This window comes from Danio rerio, chromosome 4, assembly GCF_049306965.1.
Source record: "Danio rerio strain Tuebingen ecotype United States chromosome 4, GRCz12tu, whole genome shotgun sequence".
In the NCBI taxonomy this organism is placed as follows: Eukaryota; Metazoa; Chordata; class Actinopteri; order Cypriniformes; family Danionidae; genus Danio; species Danio rerio.
The window spans coordinates 24,519,719-24,540,311 of record NC_133179.1 but is presented as its reverse complement, the minus strand read 5'-3'; the positions used below and the strand labels follow the sequence as shown (position 1 = coordinate 24,540,311).

The window sequence follows — 20,593 nt, the reverse complement described above, 5'->3', positions numbered from 1 at the left end:
ATATATAATGCAATTTAGAGAGTATTAAAGAATACCACCCAAAATGTAAAAACAATTAAATGTGCTGGGCAAACATTAAACTCGATTAATCACATCCAATTTTGACAATGTATGTGGTTGAACTGTGTATATTTATTATGTGTATATAAATACACAAATGCATGCATATATTTGAGAAATGTTTATTTATATTTAGATATAAAAATATTTATGATAAAAAATTATATATTAATTAAAAATATTTAAGTGAACAAAAACGTTTTGTTTTCATGTACGGTTGAAGTAAGAATTATTAGCCACCTACCCCACGTCACGTCATCCAGGTGGATGCTGCACACTGGTGGTGGATGAAGAGATTCCCCCAAAACGTGTAAAAAGATTTGAGGGTGCAGAAAAGCTCTATATAAATGTAAAGAATCATCATCATCATCATCATCATCATTATTATTATTATTATTATTATTATTATTATTATAAATGCTGTATATGTAATACACACACATATCTAATGTCAAAACTTTAGTTTTGGATGTGATTAATCGTGATAAATTTTTCCCCAGCTCAAAAAATAAAGAATGATTTTTACTTTGTTTATTTAGACCTGCAAAGAGATCAAAAATAGTAATGTATGAGAAATAAAAGTATTAAATAAAAGAAGGATGAGAAATAAAAGTATTAATTATTAATAATCTTTAAATAAATCATACGGACATGTCATTTTAAAAATACTGAAAAATTGCATTGTATAAAATATCTTTCATCTGCTAGAAATTGTTGTGTACACAGACCTGCTCGCAAACCATATTAATATCGATTGTTCTTTTGACTTGATCCTTTTCAGTGAATCTCTCAGACTGCTTCACAAATCAGCCTGTACGATAAATTCCCAGATTAGGCCGAAACACAATTATTTTCCCCAAGTCAGCGGATAATAACTTTTCTAATGCTAGTCTTTGCTCTCATTGTGCATGATTCGCTGCACGCTATTGCAAAGCACAAATATTTGTGGAATATTTCATCAAAATGTAATAACTCGTTCTGCCTCCTGAAATGACTTATTATGGAAATAAAATGGCCCGCGAACAGCGTTTCATGTATTTTCAGAGTCAGTTTTGTCGGTGGAAAAGCATCTGTCTGCGATCAGTCATTTTACAGACGTGACTCTCCATAAAACGTCTCAAAATGATGATTGTATATGAAACATTGACTGTAAGCGCAGCTATAAAGCATTATTTGTGCTCATTAGTGAACTGTAACCCATCAGACCGAGAGGCTGCTCCTGTGTGTGTTAATCTTCTTGTATGACAGTGTGTGTGTGTGTGTGTTTGAAACAGCACTTATCGCTAGCTCATCCTGTCACCGTTAAATGCACAAACAATTCAAACAGCAAAATAAACAAGTGAGCTATCGATTTCCCCGAGTGCAGCAGCTTGCTTATCGGCCGCCCAGCGGTAAGAGCTGACACATTCTTCATTAAACTAAAAATTGGATTACAGTTGCCACACTCTTGCTCTCTTTCTCTCTCTTTTTCAGTAGCTCATTCAAGCTTTCACAGGCACACGACTGTAAATTGCAACCATACACACTTGTAATTTTATTGTTGTATTAAGTTTTTTTTTTTTTTTAAGATTTCCTTATTGTTTTGTTCCAATTATGCTCGGTTTTTCATATTTAAGACATCTAACTCAGTGTTTCTCAAGCACCTTACTGAAGGACAACCAGTTTTGCACGTTTTCCATGTCTCCTTAACCAAACACACCTGATTCAAATCATCAGCTTATTAGCAGAGGCTAAAAGACCTGGAATGGGTGTGAAAGACAAAGAGACATCCAAAACATGCAGTACTGGTGGTCTTCTAGGAATGTGGTTGAGAAACACTGATCTAAATGACTAAATGAATATTTTATTTATTTATTTATTTATTTAAATTAGGTGGAATTTCAATTTGATACATATAATTAAATTAAGTTACTTTTTTCAGTAGAACGTATGAGATCTTTGTTTAAATTGTAAACCTTGGTGATCCACATCAAGTCAATGACTATAGGTACTTAAAAAAACAGTTAAAGGCGCAATGAATTCCCTGGATTTATTAGGTTTGGGTTTTTACTAGCATTAACTAAGTATGAATAATCTTGTAAAGCGTTTATTAATCATAGTTCAGTATCAACTAATGCATTATTCAGATCCAAAGTTGTGCCCATTAACATTGGTTGATGAACAGTGAGTTAACATGAACAAACATTATTTAACTTAATTAATATTAATGTTAATGAAGATGAATAAATACTGCAATAAACCTATTGCAAGTTGTTTGTTAATGCTAGTAAATACATTAACTAACAATAACTATTGCCCCTTTTCCTCTGATTGGTATAGTACGGTACTCTTTTTATGGCCGTTTCCACTAAAAAGGTACCAAAAAGCAAACCGTACCGGGTACCTAGCATGACAAAAGGGTACCAAAAGGCAGAGCTAGACGTGCAGGTGAATGCTATTTGTATACAGAGAAACGTGCACAAGCAGTTTCACTTGCTCCAGAGTGCTTGCATGCTCGTCTTTATTTAAAATAACAAACTTCTTGAGCTGATGATAATAAGATTTATTGAAGTGCTTCTGACATCCGATCCTTTCAGAAACGGACACGCGCGAGAGTGATACGCGAAAAAACGAAGGAGAAGCGGTAAAAAAACAGAGGAGAAAATGATTCTTTCAGCAACCTAAACCATGAACAAACTGCCATGTTTAACTTTTATCATCACCTTTTGGACCTATATGAACTCAGTATGACGAAATTACTTTCTAATAAGAGATTACATGTGCTGGTGAGATTAAAGATACGGATGAGTGGTTACTGTGGGCTACATGTTGCGTGTTGTTTTTGAACCCAAATAAGGACTAAATGTATGCTGTGTGTAGTTTTTCTGTAATTGGTAACATATCGGAAACTGTATGTGTTCATATATTATGTTGCATGTATTTATTTATTTATTTATTTATATAATTGCAGACGTTATTGATCTGCAGTTATGATCATGTTCATAGAAAGGGTAGTAATGAACATTTATGCACAAGTATTTGTGTGTATAAAGCATCTGTTTAGTGAGAAGTGCTTCTCATATGATATGTGAACAACCCGTACAGCTTTACTTTGAACGAGATTGAGCGTGAATGACAATGACTGAAACTTTCTGTCGTACGCCACACCCACCATTGGTACCCTTTTGGCAGTGGAAACAAAAGCCTCATAAAGGTGACCCGTACTGTGCCACTCAGTAGAAACAGACGATTGTTTTAAAGTGTTACTTTTAAGTTTTCCAAATTTCGAATTAAAATGTTGTCATTTATCATATTTAATAGAAAATGTGTATCTTTTAAGTCAATTAAGTATCATTTTCAGACATGGCTTCCTAATAATCAACATTGTAAACACTAGGCTTTTTAATGTTGTGTTTGTTGTTGTTGTGTTTTTTCATGTTTATTTGATTATTGTTTGTAGTTTGAGTTTGTATTTTTATTGGTTTTGCCTTTAACTTGTACAAGTACATTCTTGGAGGGCATTGATTAATGTACACTGCCCCTAGTTAATATAATAAAATCTTAATCATTGTTATTTCATAAAATGTTGATTATTTTGAAATGTTGATTATGGTAGAAATGCATGTAAACATCTGAAAACATGACAAGTCAATTCAATGCTTTATTCAAATTACAACATGTGTTATTTTAAATATGGAAGAAATTATCAGCAGTTAATTCAGATAATTTTAAAGTGGACCCTTATTTTTGTTTCCATAGCTTTATAATATACCTAAAACTGCAATTAAATTAGCTGAATTATTTCACAAATTCCAATGTCATGAATATTTTTGTTGTAGTATTCCATTTGGATGACGTTTTGTCTTCTGGAGATTATAAAAAATGCAATACATTTGCCAGAAAAGAGCTGTTTATTCATTCAGCTAAAGAGTCAAGCAACATAACTACATTTCCCATCATTCTTTTTGGCAACACAAAAATGTGAGGTATCAATTACCCACCTAATGCACCTTTTCCTCTTCATTTTTGTTGCATTAGCGCTAAAGAGTTGCTAGTCTTTTTAGTGAACTATGAAAAAAAGAGAGGAAAAATAAAATGAAATCGCATCCATTTTATTCCCACTAAAATGCACATCGCATCATAATTACGGCCTTCAAGCTCGTAAATAGGAAGTTCCCCACGAGGACTAGAAAGGCAGCGCATGTAGATTATGGCAGAAGAGAAAGCACCCGGGTCACTGAAAGAAAAGATCAGAGAGAACCCAGCAAAAATGAGTGTGTGTGTTTGTCATTGATGTGCAAATGAGACGCTGATCATGTGCAGCCTCAATGTCTATTTTAGCGCACGTTGGTCACACTTGTTTTCTCCACCTCTCCTCTTTTGCTCAGCGGTGGAGGATAGAAAGCTGTTCATTGGGATGGTGTCGAAGAAATGCAATGAGAACGACATTCGGGTCATGTTTTCTCCCTACGGACAGATCGAGGAGTGCCGCATCTTACGGGGACCAGACGGACTCAGCCGAGGTGAGACACATGCATATTATACAACAATCATATTGAAAAAGAAACATATAATTATTCTTTTTGAAACATGGTTGGATAGTTTTACAATAGCAGGGCAAATGTGAAACTAATTTGGCGAGCCAGCCAAGATGCAGTGAAGCACACTGGATAGCTACGCCCACAGTGAAATGCCATTGGTCAAATAAAACTTTTGATGCAACTATATATTAAACAGCATATATGACTGACACAGCTTTTTACATTTTTACTTGTGGACTAACATCATTGGTGCTGGTTAGAGTTACTCGAGTTACTTAAAATGTCTAGTCAATTGCAAGATCAAGTTTACTTGGTTTAGGTAATATAAATGACTTCTTTTGGATTACTTTTGGATTACTTTTATGTATCCTAAGTGTACCCATGTGGTTGTAGGGTAATAATAGTGAGTAATAATAATATAAAATAATAATAATAATATATGATTTAGAATAATGATTGTTCTGATTACTTTTAAATTTCTTTTAACATAACCAGTTTATTGTGTTTAAATTTAAAAGAGAATTGATAAATTCTGAATAATAAACTGTCACTAAATAATTAGTTATATTGGTATTCATAAAAGGTTACTGTGATCTGATTATTATGAGGATTCTACAACATAATACACTCTAATTACTAATGAGATATTGTGCTTTTGTAATCTGATTACATTATCCAAATTACATGGAATCACTTACTACCCAGCACTGGATATCACAGCAATAAACTCAATTACACAAAACTAACACATTTACACATCAATGTCTGTTAAGTAGAACTATCAACTCAGTCATGTGGGAATAGAGGGAGGTTTTGTTTTTTGTTTTACACATGGCAAAAGTATCTACTTTGTATGAATTCATATAATGTTATTTTGTAAAATCTGCTTATACCCCAGTGACTGTTGTTTAGGGTTAGACCTTCTTAATTACAATATCAAAAACAAAATATTGGATCATTTACATATAAAAGGCCTAAATGTTGCAAAATGAGCCTGATTAGTTAGTCTATAAGGGTGGAGAATGCTTGAGAAACATTTCTCCCAAGTTATAGTGAGAGATAAGTGTAATATGGGCTTATATCAACACAGCTTTAACTTATATTTATTCATTTACTTATTTATTTTGATATTTTGAGTAATGTGTTCTGACTACTTTTGGATTAGCCAACACAATGCCCTAACTAGCCAACGCAATTTATGGTAATACATAACTGATTTACAGTTTTGAAAAAAATTAGCGAATAATTCATATAGATGCGAAGTGTCAGTCGGACCTCTTTCTCTCTCTATTTGAGCAAGAATGACATTCATCGCAACTTTTGGGTAATATGTTACTTTTGGTAAACACCAACTTTCTGACTATATTTGGTTTACTTTAAGATTACTTTTTGCCCTAACTATTCAACACAATCTAATTTAAATCAAAACATAACTTACATTTTGGCAAATTAGTGGATAATTCATATAAATGCCAACAGTAAATAAATAAATAAATAAATAAATAAATAAATAAATAAATAAATAAATAAATAAATAAATAAATAAATAAATTTAGGTACTTTAAGTGGCATTCTTCACTAAGTGAAAATAATGTTGATCAGAACTATCTTCTATTTATCATGTCTACCAAGTTAGGGTATTGTTAGCAGTGGAAAACCAAGCCTGATCAGGTTGACTATACCGAATCATGCTGTAATGTACTGTACTATATTGTATCACTCAGTGAAAATAAAGCATTAGTGGCGGCTTTTGGCCCATAGGCCTACATCATAATTGTTAAACTGTCATCTTTTTGTTTTGTCAACTTTAGCATTCAAAAATGTACATTTTGATCTATATTAATTCACATTCAGATCAAAGCATGTTTCTTATTCGCAAAAATCAGTCTCTCGCCACGTGTCTGAGGATGTTCAATTTCCTCGAGATTCGCAAGAATATGTGCGGCACTTGATAGTGTTGAAGATTTTTTCCAGCCTGATGCAACCTGCAGGGAATTACACCGTACCCCCAACTTCCCATAATGCTTCACTTTTACATTCAGCCATCTTTTATCACCCATTTATCCTCCCCATCCACTCCTCTAGTCGTCTCTCCATCCTCCGCACTCCTTCTTTTCCATCTTTTCCTCATGTCCTCATGAATATTTTAATTCCACAGGAGATTAACTTTATTCCCCAAGCTCGTGCTTGGAGATATATTTGAAATGAGAGGAACTGCCGCCCCCCTTCCATAAAAAAAGGATTGGCTGAATAAATAGATGAGTAAATGTGTACGTAAAGGAGGTGCACGCTAAATCCCATGAACTAGGATGACTTTACCACCACTCGCGCACCGCTATTAAAGCAATCTATCAATCACCATTGAACTTCACTATTAATAAAATATAGATCAGGCCACATGCGAGTGCAGTGCCCTGGGAGCTACCCCAGTTTCTTCAAAAACTCTCAGCGCTCGTTCTTTCCAGCCCTCCATATCACACCAACTCCCTCAGCCGAAGATTCTAGACAGTGTTCAGATATTTAATATTAATATCTATAATATTACTTACTTATTTACTTTATCACTTACTTTCTTACTTATTTACCTTATTACTTTTACATATTTACTTGTTAGTGTATTTATTTATCTGTTAATTTATCCATTAACTTATTATCTTTTGTATTTCTTTATTTTTATTTAATACATTTTATATTTATAACTATTAATTGAATTAAATCGTTATGGTTCATTTTTGTCATTGACAATCGTCTCCCTCTTTTGACAAGTGTATCTGTCTGCAAACTGCAAGACAGGGGCGTAACATGAAGGGATGTAACTTGTAGTAAGTTAGAGGTGTAACTTGCAGTTATCGAGATCCCATTGAACCATGCAAGATGTTACAACAAGATATTGTTGGCAAAATGGTGGAAATACTTATCAACAAAAGCAAATACTTTCTCCTACTTTTTTTAACGAATGTTTACATAAGTTTACTCTGAATTTATTCTCAACCAATTCATTTGAAATATTATTATATTCAATCATTTAGCAACTCCATCATGCAACTCCACTCGCTGACTGCATCTGTTTTGTCATGACAGTTTGCCTACTCGGCATCACCCTCTGTGGTTGCAAATAACAGTACAATGGTGAGCGCGTCAAGTATGAAAGCCTCTGCAACTCGGATGTACGTTAATAACTGTAAAGGTTGGGTTAAGGGTTGGGGAAGGTGTAGACTATAGACTGTAAAAGATATGGACATTATCCGTGGATCAGTATCCGTGATGACGCCCATGGGTTTTCTAAAGAGCAGAAATGAAGCTACAAGTAGGTGTGGCCAACCGTCGTCATTTTGTTTGTGCGTCATTGCACACACCGGGGGATACCAAACAAGGGCAAAGAGGCGAAGCGTGAACAGAGCGACAGACCCCTGCTAGCATTTTGCTTAGATGGGCTTTTCTTTAGGAGAAACACTTAATACTTCATTACCTGTTGTAATACATCGAGCCACTAAGCATTGTTCTTATGATGTTTTTCTACAGGAGGAAAGTGCAAATTACTTCTGTGTTAGTAAATGCAAGGCTATTTATGAAATCCAGACATAAAACTGTATGACAAAATTTCAGATGACTGTTCTTTAGCCTACAGCACAGGAGTCAAACTCAGTTCCAAAAGGGCCGCAGCTCTGCACAGTTTAGTTCCAACCCTAATTAAGCACACCTGATCAAACTAATTGATTCCTTCAGGCTTGTTTGAAACCCACAGGTAAGTGTGTTGGAGCAGGGTTAGAACTAAACTGTGCAGGGCTTCGGCCCTCCAGGAATTGAGTTTGACATCCCTGGCCTACAGCTAATTAATCTGTCAGATTCTGGAGTGCTTTACAGGGCTGAAGAAAATAATAAATGATAATTTATCCTAAATAATACAAATACATTTATAGAGATAGTATATAAATATATAATTTTACTCACCTGAAAAAGTGAGGAAACTTGAAAGGTTTGTGAGCACAATTAAGTGCACTGCATGCCATATTATCTGATAATTGTAGGAAAAAATCCCAAAAGGCAGCTGACTGTGTAAAGCTAAATAAAACAAAACAAGAATACGATGAATATGTAGATATCGGTGGCTAATCGGCTGGAATGACATGACGGTGACCATCGAGACTTAGCTGTCACTCAAGAGGCCACGCCTATAATTATGCTTCAATTATAACTGAATAAAAACAAAATGCATGAGTTATAAAAAAAATTTCACCCCTCACAGTTGTCATAAAGGGTAATATTAGCTATATACACCTAAACCATTTTTGTATCACGCTGTTAAATTGGTCAATTTACAATTGCAGTCAGTGAACATCTAGATTTCCTGAAGCCAGCCTCCAAAGGCGAGTTGATGAATTGCAGTTTCAGTTACTTCTATATTGGCTTTAGGAGGGAGAATGAGACGTTGGTGCTTGGTGTAGATATTAATAATTATGATGGTTGGGTTTAGGGTTGTTGTAGGTATAGACGTTAATAACTGTGATGGTTGGGTTTAGGTGTGGCGTAGGTGTAGGTTTTTTTATTTTTTTTTATTCTTTGTATCTCTGAATGTCTCTGTATCAGTGAACAATTTTAATTCTTTTTTTACTTTATCAAAAGCATAGCCGTATAAACATTTGATACATTTTCATTACTATTGATTTTTGTATTTTATATTTCATATTTTTTTTATATTAACCACACCAAATTTGGAGCCTCAAACTCTCTAGCGCCACCACCGAAATGCTAATAACTTGAACATTTGAACTTTGAACTATAAGTTCTTTACCACAACTACAGCAAATATAGTATGTAATAAAAATCCCTAAACAGTAAACAAACAGACATAGTACGAGAGATAAACTACTTTAATAACTAAAAAGAAAAACACAACAGATGTTTTCCCAGAAACCCTTTGCTTCACCCTCATTATGCAAAAAAAACAAGTTGACCCCAGAATGCAGCGATCGACCAATCGTCATCAAGCATTCCCAAATAAATTAATCCCTCTCCTAGGGACTTCTTTCATTCATTCTCCTCGTTAACGGCAAAAGATCATAGTTGGTTTGAACCGCAAAACGAACTCTGCCATCGAAGGGCAGCAAAAACCAGGACTTAGAGAGTTGAAAGAGAACTTTTTTTTTTTTTTTCTCTTTCCTCCCTTGGAGATTCGCACCCTACCAGAGCTCACAAACATCAGCCTCAGAGTGTCCAAAACTGCTTTAATGATGAGGCTAATTAGACAACTCTAAAAATAAACACTTTTACTCTGGTTCGCCGGGTCTGAGGAAAGAAAGAAAGAAAGAAAGAAAGAAAGAAAGAAAGAAAGAAAGAAAGAAAGAAAGAAAGAAAGAAAGAAAGAAAGAAAGAAAGAAAGAAAGAAAAGAATCTGGAATTTGGTGAAGCTGGTGGTCCGATGGAACAGTGGGTAGCAGATATACAGCGCAACCGTGTGGTTGAAACACTCCATTACATGGTAGACTTATGGTATTTTTAAGTAATTATAATCATGGGTCAATAACATGGTGTAACTTTTTTTGGTTCTGTCGTTTAATGAGGTCAGAAATGTACTTTAGTGCATACAGTTAATACAGATCAAAGGAAGAGCTTTTGTTGAAGAGCATCTTTTCTCAATTAGTTTGGGTATTTGGTTGAGAGCAGGAGGTATATATGTATTTACTTAAAATATATGTAGTGCAAAAAATAGATATCTTGCAATCCAACATAACTGACTACATTAATAAGTATCAAAAAATATTTAACTTTGTAATATGTAACTTTACAATAAATAAGGCAAGGTTAGGTGAAGTAAAATCTCATATATTGTATGACTGAAACAGAAAATATGGTATTAAAATCCAAAAATCAAAAATAAGTGCTCAGGTGTAGCTTAAATAATGTGTTTAAACAATGTCCTTAAATAATATAGCTTAACTAATAATGCTCTTTGGGTAAGGGATTCATCAGAATAAACAGCAAAAATCAGCCCAAGACACTCAAAAAATGTGAAAAAAATATTTCAAAGTCTTTATTCACATGGCTGGTCCCTAAAAAACTTACACATTTCGGCAAAGAGCTGACTTCATCAAGGTAAAGATGAAGAGTATCAGGTAATGCTGCCTTTATCATGGTAAAATACGGAATATTTGGAAAATGGATTGTGATAATTGTAAATATGCATAATATATCTTGCATTATTATTATTATTTACTAAAATATTCATATGTGCACTGTTGCACATTGTAAAGACATTAAAATAATAAAAATGGCTTAAAACTAGTATTTTTTACAAAACGTCGACAAATTAACACTTTATATAACCCTTTCAATATGTAATAATTTGACTGTTATAAGGCAAGTTTGATCAGTTCTGTTAAATGTGGTGTTACTCACTAAAAACAACTATATTTATGGTATTAATGTATTAATAATTAATAAAAATCTCTTGGGATTAAAGTTTACATACAGAAAAAATACAACTATAACAACTTATATTATTATTATGATTATGATGATTATGATGATGATGATGATTATTATTATTATTATTATCAGTGATTTTTTTTTTCATGTGATGTATTGTTATTAATAATCATCATTGATCATTTATGACATGAGTCACCATTATGTCCTTATTCCCAGTACAAATCTTTAACAGTTTAATGAATAATGTTGGTAATGCAGTGGAAATTTTACCAAGGTGTAATAGTGAACACTGATTGAACTATACTTTACTATGCATGTAAGAATAACCATTAACCTTTAACCATTCACCTAAGTTAATTCTCATTTTTCACCAACAATCAAGATTGTGTCAGAGAACCACATTTCCCATCGTACCAAATGGCATCGCAAGAATGTTGCAATAGAAAATAAAAAAGAGCGCATAAAATTTATCAGCATGTCCCTATTATTCTAGCCAGCAGCTCTTGGACTCACATCATATCCTTAAAAGAGTTTCCAAACTTTAAAGAGAGCACTGGAAGAAATCATTTCAGAAAAAGCGTTCACTGTTTCCCTCCTATCTCAGCTCAGTGTATAGGCACATGTAGTTAACCCATTAACTAGCCTGTCCATGCATGTAAGCTTGTGTGTGTCTGTGTCCTCCATATGTATAAATGTGTTGGACGGCACAGTAGAGTAGATCTCTTCAAACGGGCTGTGTTTTCCCCCAGCATGTCTCCATATGGCCTGTTCTGCTGGCTCCCACTTGCGCCGCTTCAGTTCCAACACTCGCTGTCCCAGATGCCACTGCAAACTCTCCCCAAACACACACACACACACACACACACACACACACACATGCGCCTATAGGGACGCTTCGTCTTGATTACAGTTGTTTATAGACAAGGAACTTTGGGGGGGTTGTGCATATGAATGTTAATGGTGTTGGTGGGGATGGTAAAAGAAATACATTTTAATGAATATATTTAGCAGTTGACCTTCATTTAGTTATTAAAGTCAGTTCAGAAGACATGTTAATAGTAATAGTCAAAGAAATTATTTTTTTTTTCAGATTAAAGCATTCTTTGTTATAAATACAAAGTCAGAATTATTAGCCCCCCCTTAATTTTTTTTTCTTTTTTAAATATTTCCCAAATGATGTTTAAAAGAGCAAGGAAATTTTCACAGTATGTCTGATAATATTTTTTTTCTTCTGGAGAAAGTCTTATTGGTTTTATTTAGGCTAGAATAAAAAGCAGTTTTTATTTTTTTCATAAACATTTTAAGATAAAAATTATTAACCCCTTTAAGCTTTATCTTTTTGATAGTCTACAGAACAAACTACATTATACAATAACTTGCCTAATTACCCAAACCTAATTAACCTAATTATCCTAGTTAAGCCTTTAATGTCACTTTAAGCTGTATAGAAGTGATCATCAACCGGCAAATAGTTCAGATCCAAAACTCAAGACCACAAGTACGCAGGATGCATAAAAGTTCCTGAATGTGTTCTTGATATTGAGGATGTGTGGATGCAGACTTGACCGCAAAACTCGAAGCTTGATGTCCCAGTAGTGATTCTGGCTGAATAATGGAGGTGGAATGCGCAGCATTTCATACTGATTTATTATTAAAGTTCAGAGGTATAGCTTGTCTTAAACTCTCAGAAATAAAGGTACAAATTTGTACCTAAAAGGTCCATATTAATACCTCAAAGGTACATATTAGTACCTTAAATGTACAATTGTGTTCCTCTTAAAATTTGTAGATACTTATATATACTTTTGAGGTACCAATATATGGACCCTCGCATACCTTTATTTCTAAGAGTGTAGGAGTTTTCCTAAATGAGACGCTGAAAGTAAACATAACCATGAAAATCTCAATAAAGGCATAAACACATTAAGGGTGTTTGTTTGCTCAAATTTGTATGAAATCTGTTTTATTTGTATTGTGCTAAGTATATTTGTAAGGTGTTTGTGCATTGTGCTTGTTATTTTGAAAAGGGCGAAAACAATACATTATTGTATGAATGCTGTAGTGTTCAAACAATTTTTAAGTCAAAATAAGTGAAGGTCATGTGACCATGAGGAAGAACTTAGCATTTCATTTCTCACAGCACGCGTTTTCTGTTCTCACAGTCTACTGAGTTCTTTCTTCCGAGATTAACTGGCAAGACTGCTTTGCACGAGAATGCAAGTCCATTCTCTGCGTTCTTTAAATTGAGCAAACAGCCTTTTTATAGTCCATATTGAACGCAGTATTGCTTACAGCTGTAACCACGGAAAAGCTGTTACTCTTGCAGTTTTATAGGTGGCACCTGCTGGAAGAAAATATATTTGATTTATTATCTGCATTTGTAATGTTTTAAGTTTCAAGCAGTATGTTTTATGTAGCATTAAGTCATATTGGGTTTTTTTCACATCATAATTTCAAATTATACAATAAATGTTTAATTACTAACTATCTAATATAATGTATAATGTGCTCATGATCATGATTGAAGTGCAGTTGTTGGCTCTAATAATGATTCAGATTCACTGCAGATTCAGCCTATTATATAGCACATAAACATTTTGCCATTTATTTCTGGTTTCTAGTAAAAAAAAAAAAAAAAGAAGGAAAAAAATATTAAAAATTGGAAATCTGTATTGAATCAGCCAATTTAAGTAAAGGAATCACTATCGGATTAGATATATTTGGTGCATCAATAGTAAAACACAAAATATGTCATTGCTTTAGAATTCAGTCATTAGCCCAATTATTCACTTTTTATGATGAATGAATGGACGTTGGGGTGCTTTGAAAACTCATTCACTGCCATTTTACAAATTTGGTAGAGATTTATATAATTTAATATACCCAGATTGCACTCATCTGAAATAATATAGGCATTTACTTTCTTTATTGTCCACAAATGGAAGTTTATCTTTGGATTCACCACAACCACATCAACGTCCACATTACACATATCACAGAAAAACAGTCAACACAAATACATTCAATATCATCTCATAAATCACATTAAAGACTCAATTAAAACCCTGTTCATATACTTAAAACCCAGTATTTAAAATTATAATGGGAGTGGGCACAAAGGAGGTTTGATACACATTTACTTGAGGTTGCCTAAAACGTCTTTTTGATGGCAAGAACTGGAATTTGAACAATCTTTAATAATGACATGTGCTTTCTGTTTAATTCTCACTTAATAATTTTCATTTCGTGGTCTTTGTGGTTTACTTACAATTGCATTGGGAACTTTTACTACTCAATGCAGTTTTTGCTTTTCTTTAATCGGCAACAGTCCATACCATGCAATCATGTTAAAACTCACAACACTTTCAACCAAGTTCTTGTATACCATCTCCAGAATATCCTGACTTACATCAAATTGTTGTAACTTCCTAATAAGATATAATATCTGCATTGCTTTTTAAAAATACATTTTACATTTCCAGCAATTTTAATTTACCCCCAGTTTACAGTACAGAATGGCTTGAAAATGAGTAAATGATGGAATTATTTTTTTTTTACTGTCACGTTAATGACTATTTATGAATAGGTGAGTACCAGTGGTGTAATAGGATGCTCATTTCAGGACTCAAGAGTCATAAGATGGTACTGAAATGTTACTATGGCAGAAAAACCCTTGACTTGTGTACATGTTTGTCATAAAACTAGCCACACTCTCTAACCCCACATTCTCCAAACCATCACACCAAAGGAAACTAAAAAAGACCCGATAACCATTGCTGACAGTCATTTTTTGTCGAGTGTGCACTTAGAGATGTTGAATGTTGAATGTTTATCTGAAGCTGAATGTTGAATGTTGATTGTTTCTATTCTAGCAACTGTTATAGCACTGTTGTCTGCTGTGTTCTTTGTACGATCTTTGTTTTTTTTGGCTTTATAACAACCTGTCCAACCCTTTTGTCTTGTTTTGTTTCTCTCTCGTCTCTCCTCCTTCCTCTCCTCTCCTCCCTCCCACGTCCCTTCCCTTCCCTCCTGCAGGATGTGCGTTTGTCACGTTTTCTACCAGGGCTATGGCACAGAATGCAATCAAAGCCATGCATCAGTCTCAAACCATGGAGGTACTGTACCCTTGTCTTCTCTCTCTCTCTCTCTCTCTCTCTCTCTCTCTCTCTCTCTCTCTCTCTCTCTCTCTCTCTCTCTCTCTCTCTCTCTCTATCTCCATCTCTGCTCTGTTTCAAAATTGAATGGGTTGTCTACTTAGGTGGTGTTTTAGGGGGGCTCATACATTGGTGCTTTTGGACATCCTTTTGCTGACCAAATCGTAAAATACACTAGCTATCTATATTAGCCATGGTAGTTGTAGTAAAACTGTGGTTATACCAATAGTATATTGTATATCAATACGCCAAAAACATACTTATTTTTTTACTATAATTTTCATCTTTAGTAGCAAGACTTATTAAGAGTCATTTTAATCTAAATAAAAGCATCTGTGTTTATTTGCACTTGTTAATTTAAGCGTTAGCATAGCAGCTATCTTCAAACTAAATCCATTAAATATTACTAAAAGTTATCTAAATTAATAGTTCTGTGAAATAAAATCATGAATGGCTAATGATGTGAAGAAATGTCAATTATCAAACCTTATAAAATGATACAATATACAAAAATATACAAAAGTATTTTTGTTAGCTTAGCAGAATGCTAATCTGTCCACGTTTACCATTGTAGCATTTTTCTGGATTAGAAATATCACTGGTAGCTTAACAACATGCCCAACCTTCAACTATTGCTGACATCACATACAGTATTTTTCTAGTGTATAACAAACTGCCTGAAGTCTTGTCGTGGATCCCAGTCATAAGAGCAACAAATAATAACTTGATTTCTAGTTGATCACATGGAAAAGTGGCTGAAGCTAGATTTTTCTGTTGAATCATCTGTTGAACTGCATCTCAATCATCACAAATACTGCAGAAGACTTATTGGAACCCGCATAGACCTAAGATTATTACAGAAATCAGTCAAATTTGGTGAAGGAAGAATCATGGTTTGGGGTTACATTCAGAATGAGGGCGTGCAGGAGATGTGCGAGGTATCAAGACATTCGTGCTGCCCATTACATTACAAACCACAGGAAGGGCATATTCTTCAGCAGGAAAGCCCTCCTCATACGCCTCCACATCAAAGTTCCTGAAACCAAAGAAGGTCAAGGTGCTCCTGGATTGGCCATCCCAGTCACCAGATATAAACATTATTGAGCATGTCTGGGGTAAGATGGAGGAGGCATTAAAGATGAATTCAAAGAATCCAGAGATGTATGGATGCAGTTCTCCAAGCTCATGGGAGTCATACACAATATTAATTATTTTTCCACTGCACCACGGCTTTATATTCTATACTGTACATTATTTCTGTTAAATGACAAGACTTTAGTCTAAGCAAAGTCAGTCCTAATTAAATAATTAAAAATCAAGGCATGATCATATTTTATTTTGGTAAAATAAGTGTAATGTGGAGGCCTTATAAGCCACTTCTGATACCAAATGATCTACTAGAAGTCAAGTTATTATTTGTTGATCCTAAAACTTGGATAGGCGACAAGATCAGGTCAAGATTAGGTCATGTGATAATTACAGCTTGAACAACGTACTACATCCAAATTCTATTCATACCATTGATATTCATTACTACACTCACAACTTTATAAACCATGCTTTTCTTATGGTTGGGACGTTAAAGTTCATATATAGCACCTACCCATGCAGTTTGTGAATTCTGATGCACCATATTAAAAAAAAATTATAATAATTAAATAATTAACCAAAAAAGGTGCCATGTTTACAAGATACATTTGTTTTAATTTTTAGACAACACCATAAAAATCTTCAAGATAGTTAAGAAAACTATATTTGGTGAAAGAACTTTAAAAACAATAGGTAGTATAGAAGAATATCATGTTCATGTTATTAAACTTTAAGAAAGCTCTTTATATTTTAGAACAGAGCCTCTCTTACTCCCTCTCTCTCTTTTTCAGTTTGAATTGGCCACCAGTATCACTACATTGTACAGATTCAAAAAGTTCCAAGATAAAACTTTCTTTCTTGGAAACAGTCACTTTTCCACTTTCAACGCCATATTAAGTGGCTCTTCGCTCCCTGTTATTACTGTCAGGCACTGCCAAAACCACCCCTGGCCAAACGGGTCAAACTAAGAAGGACCCCCCGCACACACCGTGCAACCAGTCTGCCATTAGCCGGCGGGTCTCGCGGTGACGGTGTCGCAGACGCTTTAATAACAGGCCTCCGACGGGCCCTCGCATTGTGATTGCCCTGTAGAACGCCTGCGTGCTGCTCTCAGAATTTAGCAGTCCGTCTTGGTGCCTGTCAAAATGTCAAAGCTCTGACAAACCAAATCAGAGGGTGCTGACAGCTGTCTAATACAGGGTACTAACTATGTGTCTGTGTGCGCACGCAAGTCTTCGCGACGTTAACCCTTTCAAATCCGACGTTTTTTAACATCAACATCCAAATTGAAAGACCCCCTATTAATCAATCAGAAACCACTGACACTAATGGATTTAAGCCATTTTCTCAAGTCCCTAGAGGACTGTAATTATCAATTCTTGGCTAAATTTACAAATATCTTTCGCAGAAATTATCCACAAGAGCTGATTGTAGATGTCTAGGGTCCTGAAGCAAAATGCTATGAGGGGGGCTCCTTCCAGCGTGTTAACAAAAATCCCAAACGACCCCTAAACTACTTAATCTTTTCTTCCAGAGCAGTTTTACTGTCAAAAACAGCTGTCAATAATGTGAATAGTTGTTATTCTTATAATTTTCTGAAAAAAAAAACATCATCAAAAAACTGTAGTATATATTGGAAATCTGGAAGAAATGTTGTCATACACTTGTAGAACAAAACTAAAGTTAGCAATATACTCAAACCGATACCTAACAAATCCAGTAAATCCTGATATACTGAGAATTTTTAAGTGGTTTCTGCCTATGCAATTAGACAGTGAGGAATGTGTGAGGTGAGGAGTTCACTTGATGTCTACAGGCCCTATGCAAAACTTCATGAGGGAGCTCTAGTATACACAGCAACGCTGTGGGCAAAAACTGAAATATTTTTCCATTTTGTTTTTAAAAAAGTTTAAAATTGATTCAGATCTACACAACCAAAAATCTGTCAGACGAATATTTGGTGCTGTTACCTTTTAAACAGGGAAGTGACAATTGGCGTGATGCAAAAAGCAATTAGTTACTTTACTTAAATTGAGTCAACCTGTTGCCTTAAAAGCAACAAGTTGACTTACCTTAAAGTTAGTAAACAATTTGTTACTTGGAAATGTGTTCAGAAATATACTAATTATGCACTGTCGAAAAAAAATCTGTTATTTTGCGTTTTTTATTTATTTATTATTATTTCCAGCAGCTGACGTGGCAGAAAAAACGTAAAATAACAACCGCTAAATTACAGAAACTTACCCCAAAATAATATACGTTAAATTAAAGAAATGTCCATAAATTTAAATTTCTTGTAAATTTACGGCCGTTATTTTGCATTTATGTATATTATGTAAAATAACAGATTTTTTTTTTTACAGTGTGTGGTGACTTGTCTTTTTATTTAAAGTCAACTAATCACTTTAAAATCAATGTGTGTTTACTCACTTTTAGGTAAAGTCAACTAATCACACTAAAAGCAACGTTTACTCACTTTTTAAATTGTCAACTAATCGCTGTGAGAGCAACATGTTAAGTAATCGTTCGTTTACTCACATTTTTTACTCACATTTTTTTACTCGTGTTTTAAAGCAATGCCAACTAATTGCATTAAAACAGCATTTACTGACATTTTAAGTAAACAAATCGCTTCAAAAGCAACAGTTTTACTTATGTTTAAAGTAGTAAAACAATCTCTGTAAAGGCAACATGCTAACTCCCTTTTTAAGCAACCAACTAATCACTTTAAAAGCAACTATTACTCCCTTTATACGTAGTCAACAAATTGTTTTTAAAAGCAACGTTTACTCTTTAGGTAAAGTCAACTAATCGCTTTAAAAGCAACATGTTAACTTGCGTTTTAAGTAGTCGACTAATCACTTTAATTCAATTTACTCACTTTTTTAAATAAAGGCAACTGGTTGCTATAAAAGCAATGCTTACTGACTTTTAAGTCAACTAATCGATTTAACACCAACATGTTGACTCACTTTTTTAGGTAAAGTCAACTAATCATTTTTAAAGCAACATGTTTTCTCACTTTTTAAGTAAAGTCAACTGAGCACTTTAAACGCAACAGTTTTACTCACTTTTAAAGTAGTCAACTAATCACTTTTTAATGTGATGTTACATAGGAAAAACTACATTCATTCATTCAAGAAACTCAATCATTTTATAATGTTTTAATAACCACTAAGCACCAAAATAAAAAAATAAATAAATATATAAATATAGCTTGCACAGCCTTCATTATTATATCATCACTGAGAGCACTGGGGCCTCCTGGTGGTTCGGAGGCACAACACAACTTTCAAAGGATGGGCTCTGTGATCTGCGTTTCGCTTCAGGGAGCCTTTTTTGTATCTTTCTGCACAGTATGGGTCCAAATAGCCATTTTTCCACCTCTGTAAGCTGCGTCTTTTTTCTGCAAAGGCAAGTAATTACGCGGTTTAGATGAGAGCGAGTAAATTGTGTCGGGTTGTTGTTTGTTTTCGGCTGTCTCGTCGAGGAGTTTGTGGCCTTTCTGAATGTCACGACTTAATGAAAACGGATATGACAGAGGGTGGTCTTGCTGCGTCTCAGAGGGTTGTTTTCAGTGCTGTGGTTTGCACTAGTCTCCCTGGACGTTCATCTCGTTTGATGTGTTTGTCTCTCTTTATCTCTGTGACTGCGTTACTGTGTTTGTGTGTGTGTCTCAACAAATGCATGTTTGTATGCACCTCTGTTTTTTTATGGGACAGAGTTCATAGCAACATGATCGGGTCATATTTGAATGAACGAATGAATGAATGAATGAATAAATGTGTAAAAAATAAATAAAACTATATTTGAAACTATACAAAAACAAAAAATACAACTTTTGAAATTGTAATTAATTATTGCTATAAAGGAATTCATGTTTTATTGTTCTTAAATATATGGACCAAATTAACTCAACATTTGGATTTGTCCAAATTTTACCTAATTTGGGATGAAATTATTGCTATAAAGGAAATATTTCTGAAATATGAACAAAAAATAAACAATTGATGTTTTGTTGTTCTTAAATATATGGACTAAATTAACCCAACATTTGGGTTTGTCCATATTTTACCCAGTTTGGGATGAAATTATTGCTATAAAGGAAATATTTGTAAAATATGGCAAAAAAAAAAAAATGTTCTTAAATATATGGACCAAATGGAACCCAACACGGGCGTTTTTTCATGTTTTGATAACATGTTTTAATAACAAATATTTGATTATGTTTTGGGATGAATTGATAACATTAGTGTGTAAATAAATAAATTTAAAAAATCTAATAAGTACGATAAACTGTACATGATAAACTAAAAATTAAGATTAAAATAAATTTAAGGA

The 20,593-nt window shown here is 34.0% G+C and overlaps 1 protein-coding gene across 51 annotated transcripts in view; it reads left to right on the top strand.

The window, feature by feature from the left end:
* The window catches only part of celf2 (cugbp, Elav-like family member 2), a 430,922-nt gene that overhangs the window by 376,016 nt on the left and 34,313 nt on the right, over nucleotides 1-20,593 (top strand). For all 51 annotated transcript variants that reach the window (XM_073945704.1, XM_073945681.1, XM_073945676.1 and 48 more), the window contains 2 exon segments: nucleotides 4,428-4,562; nucleotides 15,045-15,124. In XM_073945704.1, coding sequence (XP_073801805.1) covers nucleotides 4,428-4,562; nucleotides 15,045-15,124 — 215 coding nt within the window.